Here is a 12,469-nt window from a genome sequence, read left to right as displayed (position 1 = left end):
ATACTCACTGAGCCACCAGCACCACCCCAAAGTTATGGTTTCTAAAGAATGCATACTCCTTTAGCACCATGGCATAGTTGTTAAGTTAAACAATTCTAAACTTGCTGCCCATCTGTGCTTCCAGTCCCTAAGCCCAAGCCATTCTAACAGAAAGTGAAGGGATAATGTTCCCATTTTACTGATGGAGAGATAACAAGCTAAAAAAAAAAAAAAAGAAAGAAAGACTCAAAACATACATGTGTTTCATGTCCACTATAGCAGCCACAGTTCCTTTGGGTCTAAGCCCTATTAAAGACATGCTATTTCTGCATTTGCTCTGCATTTTATCAGTCTTCAGGTGTACTGTCATCGACGGCAAGCCAAGGCACCAGTTTCCATATTAAACACCATTGCATGATGACCCGCCAGTCATCTGTGAGCAGTGGTCAGGAAGAAGGAAGACTTTTACCTTGAGAACTTTGGCTTAGCCTGGCTGAGGAGCGGGTGACCCGGGCAGATCGTCGGGATGTGCCATCGCTCTCTGAACTGTCTGTGTGCTCAAGATCTGTAGAAAAATCGGAATCTTCGGTTCCATCTGAACTACTGCCTGCATTCCTCTGTAATACCATAGATCCAGACATTAGCACTGAAGCATTTACTCTGTGGGTTTGCATTAACACACTGGAAACAAAACAAACTGTGATGTTGGGAACACCAAGTTCAAACCTAAGAAAGAATTCCTCAAACATTTCCCTTCCCTGCTTAGAGCCAACTTCCCTTTATTTGGGACACTGAAAAGGAACAACCTACAAATAAGGCATCTTTCTTAAATAAATGAAGAAAATTACTTTTTACTGTATTACCACTAATTCTGAACCAAGTCCACTTTGAGATCAGTACCACAAACTCGTAATAAAAGTACCCAACTCCAAATGATCTGGCTGGCTGACATGATCATGCAAAAAGAAAAGGAAAAAAACCATCTAAGGTAGTGAGAAAAATGTTGGTGCTACGCCCCATTTAATTTTAGAGATGCTTTTGTTCAAAGACTCTATGAACAGCTACCACATCTTTAAAAAGACATGAACTATTTCAAAATATCATAGTCCACAACTCTAAACCCAAAAGAACTTAAGCAGAAAAAGATAAAAATTATTTTTCTTATAACATCTATCCTTGAAGTTTCTCCACATGAATGCCAAAAGTGCTGAAAAAGGCAGCTTGCACATGAAGATTGATGGGTATCCAAAAACATTTTCAAAAGCATTTTTTAAATTTATAATGATTTGTAGCTGGGTCCCATAGCTCAGTAGTTAGTGTGCTGGTCCTGCAAACCTTGAGAAGTGAGCTCGAACCTTGCCTGGGACTCTTTATGGAAAAAAAAGAAAAGGAAGAAAGAAAGAAAAATAGAGCCCTCAGCCAGTGAGGTGGCTCACGCCTGTAATCCTAGCACTCTGGGAGGCCGAGGCAAGTAGATCGCTTGAGCTCAGGAGTGCAAGGCCCTGTCTCTAAAAATAGCCAGTCATTGTGGCAGGCTCCAATAGTCCCAACTACTTGGGAGACCGAGGCAAGAGGATCACTTGAGCCCACAGTTTGAGGTTGCTGTGAGCTGTGATGCCACAGCACTCTATGGAGGGTAAGAAAGTGAAACTGTTTCAAAAAATAATCACTATTATTTGTCAATTATTAGCCTCTTGAGGAGTAATTAGCCATAAAGATAACTCTTATCAACTGAATCTTAACACCATTGTCTTTATTAAGCCAGAAATGGAAAAGTATTTGCTAAAACAATACAAAGATTCAAACTACCGGCTGGGCGCCTGTGGCTCAAGTGGCTAAGGCGCCAGCCACATACACCCAAGGTGGCGGGTTCGAATCCAGCCTGGGCCCACCAAACAACGACAGCTGCAACCAAAAAAAAAAAAAATAGCCGGGCGTTGTGGCGGGCGCCTGTGGTCCCAGCTACTTGGGAGGCTAAGGCAGGAGACTCGCTTGAGCCCAGTAGTGGGAGGTTGCTGTGAGCTGAGATGCTACGGCACTCTACCCAGGGGGACAGCTTGAGGCTCTGTCTCAAAAAAAAAAAAAAGATTCAAACTACCCATTCTACACCTCGGTAAAGTGCGGTGACATCACAGCTCACAGCAACTGCTCAAAATCTTGGGCTTAAGTGATTCTCTTGCCTCAGCCTCCCAAGTAGCTGAGACTACAGGCACTGGCCACAACATCCAGCTTTTTGTTGCAGTTGTCATTGTTGTTTAGCTGGCCCTGGCCAGGTTCAAACCTGCCAGCCTGGGTATATGTGGCCGGCACCCTACCCACTGAGCTCAGGCACCACCTAAACTACCCATTCTTTATTCAAAACTCATAAGACCAGGTACCTCATTGGGGTGGCGGCTGTGGCTCAAAGGAGTAGGGTGTCAGCCCCCATATACTGGAGGTGGCGGGTTCAAACCTGCCCCTGGCCAAAAACTGAAAAAAAAAAACCCCAAAAAAACAAACCAAAAAAAAAAAAAAACCCATAGGACCAGTTATCTTTGGAATTCATAATTTTTTTTAGAAAAAGAGTATTTTGCATATATCCTGCAAGTAACACCCCATAATCAAACACAGTAGTATTTCTGCTGCAAGATATAAACAGTCACACTAAATGAGATGAAAACCATAAGTAACTTCCTGCAATTTTAAGAAAGGTTTACCACCTGTGAACTATGGTGTTAGAGTGCCCAGCTAACTAAAAAGTGTCAAAGCCATATGTACAAAAAGTAAAAAAAAAGAAAGAAAGAAAAGTTTACCACCAAATGAGTTACTTGAAAACTTACATTTTTGAGAATTATTTGTATTTGGGAAATGGAGAAAGGGGAAGGTGGACATATTCCAAAGTACCAATACTATTCCTGCGTTTGGTGATCCTTAACACAAATACCTTGCCAACTTAGGTCATTTTAGAAGACATTAAAGAGCATACATTTTTAACCTGGAAAGCCTCTGTGAAGAGAAAAATTTCTATAGAAATAAACAAGAATACCATGCAGCTTTCCAAATATGTCTAAAGTAACCTACCAAGAAATGGATCGAGACCGGAGAGTCACAGAAAATCTCTAGGATAAAGGGAGAATCTTAAAGATCACTACTGTAGTTCAGCTACGCAGATACTTCAATCTTTGACCTGGGACCATCCCCTCCTGGCTTCAACCTGGGACTCAGCTCTTCACCAATCTACCCCCCATCATTACTCCAAAGCAGATTTAATTGTTCTTTCATCTCTCTCCTGTAACACTTTACACATGCCTCCAAATAAAGAATTTACTAAATCCTTCTACAGTTATTTACATGTTTCCCCCCATCAGACTGTGACGTGTGTAAGCCAGGAATCATGTCTATTTACTGAATCCCCAGCAGCCACCAAGTACCAAGTAGTCAGTCAATAAGCATCTGTTTAATTAGATTTGTTCTGAGTTGATTTCGATTTGCTCCATAGCTCTGGCTCCGCCACTTCCACTGAGTGGCTTGGGGCACTCCTTTAGTCGTTTGTATAGCTGTAAAAAGAAGAGGAAGGGGTCGTTCCTAGGTGATCTCACAAATTCTCTACTTCTAGAAAGTTGTTTATTTCTACGAACTAAGCAAATAAGTAAATATTAAGGCTGAGGTGCAAAAACCCTGAGTAGGATCCCTTGGGAGTGGGCGCTGGCTTTCCACTACTCAGTTCTCGGCTTTGTTGTGCCCCCCACCAGGAAAGGAAAGACCTCAAACTCCGCCTCTGCGCCTATCAGCATCCCTACCCAGAAAGGCGGGGATTCGTGCCGCCCAATCGAGGTCCTGCTAAACCGCGCCCCTACGCGACAGACTGCCAAGTCTGGCCAATCAGGAGAGGAGGGATCGTTCTCTCCAGCCAGTTGGAAAACGCTAGGGCCGGACCTAGACACCACCCCCGCACGCGGGGAGGTGACCGTTGGGCCCAAATAGGCGGAGTCACCAGCCAATCAATACGTTTCTACGCGCTTCGGCAACCAATTAGCAATAAGAACGCCTCCGATCCAGGCAAGCAGAGGGCGGGAATAGTTGCGAGCATAGGCCGAGGCCAGGGTCGGGCCCACATTTTTCTGTTGGGTATGTACAGAAAAGAGGATGGCTAAGCTAGGATCGGAGGAGGGGAAAGTTGGAAGTCAACCACTATGAGGCGTGGCCAATTGCGTCACGCTGCTCGATCTACTGTCCTTAGAAACCCGCCATCCCTTCTCTCGCATTTCTCACCTTCCTTCGCGGCATTGCCGGCGGCTGCGGCCCGACGGTTCCGATTCGGGCAGCGGCGGCAGCAGCAGCAGGAACGGTGGCTCCGGCGGGCTCCGTGGCGGCCTCTATAGCAGTCCCAATCCTGCAGACGATCCCAAGTGCCTCCTACCTCTCAGCGTCTAGAGCGTTCTGCGCAGGCGCCGCGGGCTGAAGCGCTTTTTCCTTCACTTCCGGTTGGGTCTCGCGTCACATGACGTTACGGGCCAGAGAGGGTGCTGGGAGGTTGTCTCCTTTTGATGAAGCTAGTGGGTGCCATTTTGGAGTTGGGCAAGAAAATGACTGCAATAGTGGGAACCCGGGCCTGCCATTTTTAGTTAGGTAAGTGGCACCCTTTGTGGACGTGGGTAGCCATTCTTATTTGGGGCAGAATCCTTACAGTCAGAGTAAATGGTTCTCATCTTTATCTTGGGCAAAATTTCCCTTCCTGGTTGTTTTAATTTAGGGAGTCGGAGAAGGAAATCCCCGGAATCCATCAGGTTGCTGAAATTTAACCCCTTCCTTGCCTAATTAACTAAGACATTTCTGTGTGTCATATAAACTCAAAGTTGGAAAAGGATAGTTTACACAGGAAACTTTTAACAGCCATCTCGTGTCTCAAAGGAATGGGAATGGGGGCTTGAAAAAGGAACGAAAGAGTAGTGTCCTCAGGAAGTTCCTGTCTAGCAGAGGAGACACTGTTCTTACCTTTAGAGAACAGAAAGTAAGTTAGAAAAAGAAAGAAAGAAAGAAAGTTAGTCGTGCACAACGCTTGGGGAGGCAAAAACATTTTCCAGAAGCTGTAGCTCCAAAGAATTCCCAATTTAGCTCTGCGGTGAGCGCCCACTTCCTTCCCCCACTGTGTTTGGGTTTGAGAGCGCTGGGTGGCCAGGGGTGAAAAATGTGACTTTAATGTGAGGGTGCTGTTCCATAGTCGGAGAAGCTGTTGAACCCATTTTAGCCCATATGACTTCTGGAATCCAGATGTATGAATTAGGAGAAGGAGGAAAAGAAAGGAATATTTTTAGTGAAGTTGAAGCCCCCAAAAGAATGGATATTTAAATAATAATGACAGCGCCTAGGAAGGAGAAGTTGCTCCCTGATATTAGGTTGGAACAAGAGTTATAAGAAGAGGTTGGAAAGTGGAGAGCAGGCTTTGAGAATTTAACCTCCGTAGAGGAAAAGTCTTGGTCTAGAGCGACTGGGTAGAATCCAGGCTAGCTCAGTCATTAAGTTAGGATCCTGGACTCCCTCCCCCATTTCAACTTGTGGCCAATTAAGATGGAAATTTCCCCCCAGGAGCAGGGCTAAAGAACAAAGCAGCAGAATGTAAACATCTGATTGATGTACTAAAAAGAGAACTGGGAAGAGTTAAAGTTCCTGACCCTTAGCCAGCACTCTCCTTGGGAATATCCTGGGCCACTGTTGACACAAGCAGCTTTTTGTACTTAATATTTAGCTTTTAGTGCTTGGTTTAAATACCTTTGATAACTTACTTAGGTTGAGCTACTCATAAGAACCTATTTGACGATGGCTTGCATTTCTTCTTTGTCCCCTCTACACTTAAGCATTTAATTTCATACTGTTACTCTGCTATTTTGCATTTACTAATACGTTCCTGAGGTGGCTCTTGTTGTGTTCTGGATCCCTGACTGGTGATAAGAATCTCTTATGCTGAGAGAGTATCTTAATTCTTTCACATCACCCTTTCTAATTAGTGCCCAGACCTTGTTCTACCCACGGTAAATGGCTTGCTGGTCAGTAAGAATATCATTACCCTTTACGGTCTCTGAATATACAGCAGTCACAGGTGGTAAAGTATCCTTCCCTGGAAATTAGTATTTTAGAATAAGATCTTATCCTGACCTAAGCATCCATCACACAAATACGTAGTACTAGCATTATGAGTGCTCAATATAGTTAATCTCTTACACTGGATTCTCTAACACTGCAGCTGACATTAAAGAGTTTACAATTTCATTTAAATGTGGTTCTTGTCCTTGGAAAGTGTACACGCTGGCAGAAAGATGAGAAAACTAACACCAGTCAGATAGAAATATGATGATAAGGAAAAAAATGTTTACAGTACTTGAGATTAGAGACCAACTAAGTATAATTAGATTGGGGAGGGGAATCTGTCCTCCTCCCTTCTCCAGACAGACTCTAGCCCAGTAGTTCTCAACCTTCCTAATGCCATGAAACCTTTAATACAGTTCCTATGGGTCACAACCCACACATTGAGAACAACTGCTCTAGCCTTCTTTTGCTCAGTCTGATCTGGAATTCCTAGGCTTAAGTGATTCTCCCACCTCAGCCTCAAGTAACTGCGACTACAGGCGTGCCACCATGCGCAACTGAAAGGGGAAATCTTAAAAGCTCTTTCTTTCTTTCTTTCTTTTGTAACCAAATATAATCTTTACTTTGAGGGCCATTTTTATCATGACAATAAGTTCCCCAAAGAGGAACTGATACTTTCAAAGCCTTTGACTGGTTGCCCTCTGTCCATCCTCATCTACCAGACTTCTCATATGCACTCTCTGCAGTTCTCCCTGTCTTACACTTTCTTTATACTTTGTCATGGGCTTTTCTTCTTGTCTGGATGCACCTCCCAATCCTTTTTAAAATTTATTTCTTTAGAAAATCTTTCCTGGCTCAGCGCCTGTGGCTCCAGTGGCTAAGGCGCCAGCCACATACACCTAAGGTGGTGGGTTCGAATCCCGCGCGGTGGTGCGCCACACCACTATGATGGCTGCAACCAAAAAATAGCTGGGCGTTTTGGTGGGTACCTGTGGTCCCAGCTACTTGGGAGGCTGAGGCAGGAGACTTGTTTGAGCCCAGGATTTGGAGGTTGCTGTGAGCTGTGATGCCACAGCACTCTACCCAGGGGACAGCTTGAGGCTCTGTCTCAAAATAAAGAAAAAAAGAAAATCTTTCCTAAGTTCGGCACCTGTAGCTGAAGCAGCTAAGGCGCCAGCCACATACACCAGAGTTGGCAAGTTCGAATGCCCCCTGGGCCTGCCAAACAACAATGACAAATACTGCAATGACGCCACTGCACTCTACCCACGGCGGCAGCCTGAGGCTCTGTCTCAAAAAATAATAATAAAAAATATATATATATATGAAAATCTTTCCTGTTTTATTCTTTGCAAGATATTAGGGCATAGACGTGTATTATTTTGCACTTGCTGCTTATTTATACTCTTCCTTATATACTTTGGTAGATAATCCTGGTCCCCAGTCCTCTTCCCAACAGATGATAGGAACATAAATTTGCTTTATTCATCAGTTCTACTAGTCACCAGCACAGGCTTTCATGTCAGATCTGTATCTGAGTCTCAGCTCTGCCACTTTCTTTTTTTTTTTTGAGACAAAGCCTCAAGCTGTCCCCCTGGGTAGAGTGCCGTGGCATTACAGCTCACAGCAACCTCCAACTCCTGGGCTCAAGCGAGTCTCCTGCCTCCGCCTCCCAAGTAGCTGGGACCACAGGCGCCCGCCACAACGCCTGGCCATTTTTTGGTTGCAGCCATCATTGTTGTTTGGTGGGCCCGGGCTGGGGATTCGAACCCGCCACCTTAGGTGTACGTGGCTGGCGCCTTAGCCGGTTGAGCTATAGGTGCCGAGCCAGCTCTGCCACTTTCTATCTGCATTGGTCTTGGACAAGTTTTTAGATTTATCTATGCCTTAGTTTTCTCATCTGTGAAGTGAGGATATTAATGTCCGCTTCACAAGGTTGTTACAGGAAATAAAGGAGATGTGTGTTATAAAACACTTCAAATAATTCCTGACAGAGTAATTACTCTATGAATGACTGTTGTTATTTATATTTTCAGTCACCCCAGGCATGGCTATAACACCTAATTTCGTGTAATTTTGGCCTCAGTGTTTATTTGCTTTTGCTTGTTCAACCTCACTTTAACTCAAATGATACAGAGTGATTACCCAGGCATTACATACCAGGCATTGAGTCACACCAAAATGGAAAAAACACCATCTTTCCCCTAAAGGAGCTTAGAGTCCAGTAGGGAAGACAGGGGAGTAAGCTCATAGTTCCAAAATACTGTAGAATATTGCATGGAAAAATAGAAGGAAAAGCAAGGTTCAGAAGTGGTACAGAGGAGGAAGTGGAGTGTTTCATCTGGAAGGTTTAGGAAAGGATTCATAAAAGAGGTAAAACAAGAATGGAATTTGATAGAATGAATGTTTGCCAGTGGTCAAGGAAAATAGGGGCTTTCCATGCAAAGGGAACAGCTTGTGCAAAAGTACAGAAGTATGAAGCATCATTGTCTATGGGGGTGACTGATGTGGTATAAATTAGCTGGGTGTGGTTAGGTGCACGCCTGAAGTCTCAGCTACTCTGGAGGCTGAGATGGGAGGATCACTTTAACCCAGGAATTTGAGGTGGCTGTGAGGTAGGCTGATGCCGTGGCACTCTAGCCTGGGGCAACAGAGTAAGATTCTTATCTCAAAAAAAAAAAAGTTAGGAATGGTTTGGGGAACCAGTCCAAGCAGTGTATTTGATGCCCCACTAAGGAGACTGGACTGGAAGTGGTGGGCGATTTCTTTTTCTTTATCTGTCATTCTTTGCTTCTAGAGGTTGGGATCCTTGCCCAAATGGCCACAGCATCTCCAGCCTCTCTCTTACTGCGTGGCACCTAAAATGGCTCGGTAAATGGGATGGCAAATTCCTGACCCCATTGCCAATTGTTGACTTAGTTGGGAAAGACTTGCACAAAACCAGTTGTCCTCTCTCTTAACCTCTTTCTGACAGGAGGGGTTAGGCACAGCCGTTTCCTCTGTGTGCAGTATTGTAAGGTAGGGGAAGTATTTGCCTTGACCTTTTAAAGACAATACTAATGTAGCCTTGCCAATCTTACAACTTCTGAGTCAAAGTATTGGTCTAGTCTCTATCCCTTTGGGAGAATCTTGGAGGCTGCTGATGTGAACATAATTCATACTAAAATCTTTTCATTTGCAGTTTATTTAAAAATAGAGTCAGCACAATCACTAATGAGCCCTTCTTCCCTACCGTTGAAGGAAATGGCCTGGAACTTCTCTTACCTTCTGGCCACTTGTTAATTTGGTTCTTATATCACCCTTCACCCCCAGCCCCAGCCCCAGCCCCACCCTGGGGGAAATTATTTATTGGACAGATCCCAGCAGGCTCAGGCGCAGGTCTCCGCCTCTGCAGCTGGGGTTATAAATAACTACCAAAGCTAAACAGTCAAATAACCACATTTTGAAAATTGCTTAAAAAATCACTCTGATCCTGATTCAATAGCAGTTCTCTTCCTACCCCTGCCCTTCATCTCCCCCCCTTCCTCCACCTCTCTGCCTTCCTTGCCTGATCCAGGCACCCTAGGGAAGGCAGTGGGGCACAAAGCTGTCTTATGATGAAGACATCCTTTTCCATATTTGATGGGGCCAAAGCCCTCCAGGGCTGTAGTTATAGTTACAAGATGTTGTTATGGCAGCAGAGGCCTCAGGGCAACATATGTTCCTCACTGGTAATTGGGTTTTCCTTAGCAGACTGTCTCTCGCTGGGTTCTCCATGCCCAAATTCACTTACCAAGAAGACCAGGGAATTGCCATTGTGAATAGGCCTTCATTTTTTGATTCCAGCAAAAAATAAAGTTCTTCTTTATTTCCCAGACTGAAATGTACCCAGTAACCATGGGTTGAGACATTTAAACTGGAGGCATTTTCATTTATTCATTCAACAAATATCTTTATCCAGCACCTGATATGTGCTAGGCATTGGGCTGGAAGCTGAGTATACACTGAATAAACAGATGCAGTCCTTCCCCTCTGTCAATTTAGGACACATGTGTATAGGAAGGAGCTAGAAGAGTATGACTTTCACCTCCCCTCAACGCCCTTCTCCTTTTCAAAATCAATTAACCCAGTGTAATAACACTAAATACCTTTTTTTCTTTTTTGAGACAGAGTATTAAGCTGTTGCCCTGGGTAGAGTGCCATGGCTTCATCATAGCTCACAGCAACCTCAAACTCTTGGGTGCAAGCTATCTTCTTGCCCTAGTTTTTCTATTATTAGTAGAGACGGGGTCTCGCTCTTGTTCAGGCTGGTCTCAAACTCCTTAGCTCAAGCAGCCTACCAGAGTGCTAGGATTATAGGCATGAGTTGCCGTAACCAGCCACTAAATATATTTTTAAGGAAAGTAAAAGACATCCTTAATCTCACTGCTGCCCCAAAGCTATTTTTATCCTTTATATATTGCCTTCTAGTCTTTCTCTACATGTATACATTTTATGTACCCATTTTTAAAATTTTCAGATTTTTTAGCTGGGTGCAGTGGCTTACGCCTATAATCCTAATACTTTGGGAGGCTGAAGGCAGTGGATTGCTTAATTTCAGGAATTTGAGACCAGTCTGAGCAAGAGTGAAACTCCCTCTCTACAAAAAATAAAAAAACTTGGGCAGCATCTATGGCTCAAAGGAGTAGGGCGCCGGCCCCATATACCAGAGGTGGTGGGCTCAAACCTGACCCTGGCCAAAAACTGCAAAAAACAAAAAAAGAAAGAAAAGAAAAACTAGCTGGGCATTATAGTGTGCACCCATAATCCCAGCTACTTAGGAGACTGAGGCTAGAGGATTACTTAAGCTCAACAGTTTGAGGTTGCTGTGAGCTGTGACGCCATGGTATTCTACTCAGGGCAACAGAGTAAGATTCTGTCTCAAAAAAAAAATTTTTTTTTTTGACTGCGGCTGGGTTTGAAGCCACCACCTCCAGCATATGGGGCCAGCACCCTACCCTTTTCAGCCACAGGCACCACCCATGTCTCAAAAAATTTTTAAAATACAAATTTTTAAATTTTTATGTATTTATTTTTTAGAGGCAGAGTCTTACTGTGTTGCCCCGGCTGGGCTCAAGTGATCCTCCCACTTCAGACAGTAGCTGGGACTACAAGCACAGGCCACTACTCCTGGATATTTATTCATTTATTGTAGAGACAGCATCTCACTTGTTGCTTAGGCTGGTCTCAAATTCCTGGCCTCAAGCTATCCTCCTGCCTCTACCTATGTGCACATTTTAATACAGATGCACTTGCTGCTTACATGAAACTTTGTGTTTTTTATATATGCTCAACATTTGCCATAGTAGAACCTCTGTAAGTTGACCACCCAAGGGACTGTAACAAACTGGTCAACGTTTGGAGATGGTCCACATAAGGAACTAGGCCTACACTACTGATACATATATGTAGAGCATGTCCAGTCTATGAATATTTGGTCAGTTTAAGAAGATGGTCAATGTAGAGAGGTGGTCAATTGTGGAGGTTCTACTACAGTTCTCATAGTCATAACTATAATCGGTATGTGACATTATACTATGGTGCAAGAATGTAATGTGCTCTCATTCCCCTGTTGTGGGGTTACTGAACCTCTTTGATGTCAGGTAATGCTCCAGTGAGTGTGAGCATGTATTTATAGCTCTCTCCTGTTTTTATTTCTGCCTCTTATGTATTGCTTTATTCCCTTCCCTGAAGACTTGCACAAATTTACAGCATCACCATTAGTGTGAGAGTGTCATTTTAAGTCATTGTTCCCCAAACTTAGTATTACCTCTTTTTAAAATCCTACAATTTTAATAAAAATGAAAACAGCACTTCAGCACTTTTTATTTCTAGTGAAATGTACTTCAGTCTTTCATGTGTTTAGTTGTAGTTCTATTTTCCCTTCTGTGAAATCCTAGTCGCTACTAATTTCTCTACTGGGTTTTTTGATGATTTCCTTTTAAGTTTGAAAGACAGATAGGTCGATGCTTTTTCTGAGCCACATTCAATTATATACCAGAGTCATTAGGTGACAGAACATTTGCTTCATAAGTATTTCTTTAGTGTTTTTCCCCATTCTCCTTCTGGCATCCCAATTATATCTAGTAGTAAACTCTGTCAAATACACGTGCTATTGAAAAAGAGCAAGACTGTAAACAAAATATGTAGGTGGTGTGGTTGAAAGCAGTGAGGAGGCAGGTTATGTCTTATCCCAGCCAAATGCTGAGTGGCCACTTTACTAGCCATGGTCACTCTTGCCCATTATAAGAACCTCGAAGACAGTTCTGTAGACACTATTTTCCTAGTGACTGGGAGAAACCAGAAAGTTTCCCAAACCAATCAACTGCAGGATGATGAAAAATGGCCCTGCATTCTGCCTTCTGTAAAATGTGGGTCTTTTTATTTGTTGGGAGATGCTTTCCCAGGA

At 43.6% G+C, this 12,469-nt stretch overlaps 1 protein-coding gene across 1 annotated transcript in view; it reads right to left on the bottom strand.

The window, feature by feature from the left end:
* KAT7 (lysine acetyltransferase 7) overlaps positions 1-4,550 on the bottom strand; it is a 44,087-nt gene extending 39,537 nt beyond the window's left edge. The window contains exons 1-2 of the mRNA XM_023511269.1: positions 4,231-4,550; positions 449-596 (exon numbers count right to left, since the gene is read on the bottom strand). Of these exons, the coding sequence (XP_023367037.1) occupies positions 449-596; positions 4,231-4,245 (163 nt within the window). The 5' untranslated portion in view covers positions 4,246-4,550. The remainder of the gene's footprint in view (positions 1-448; positions 597-4,230) is intronic.
* Positions 4,551-12,469: the final 7,919 nt, after the last annotated feature.

The sequence above is a fragment of the Otolemur garnettii genome, unplaced genomic scaffold, assembly GCF_000181295.1.
Source record: "Otolemur garnettii isolate 467f Iridium unplaced genomic scaffold, OtoGar3 scaffold00018, whole genome shotgun sequence".
Classification (NCBI taxonomy): domain Eukaryota; kingdom Metazoa; phylum Chordata; class Mammalia; order Primates; family Galagidae; genus Otolemur; species Otolemur garnettii.
Note: the sequence above shows the minus strand (reverse complement) of the source record. Positions and strands in the feature narration are given on the sequence as shown.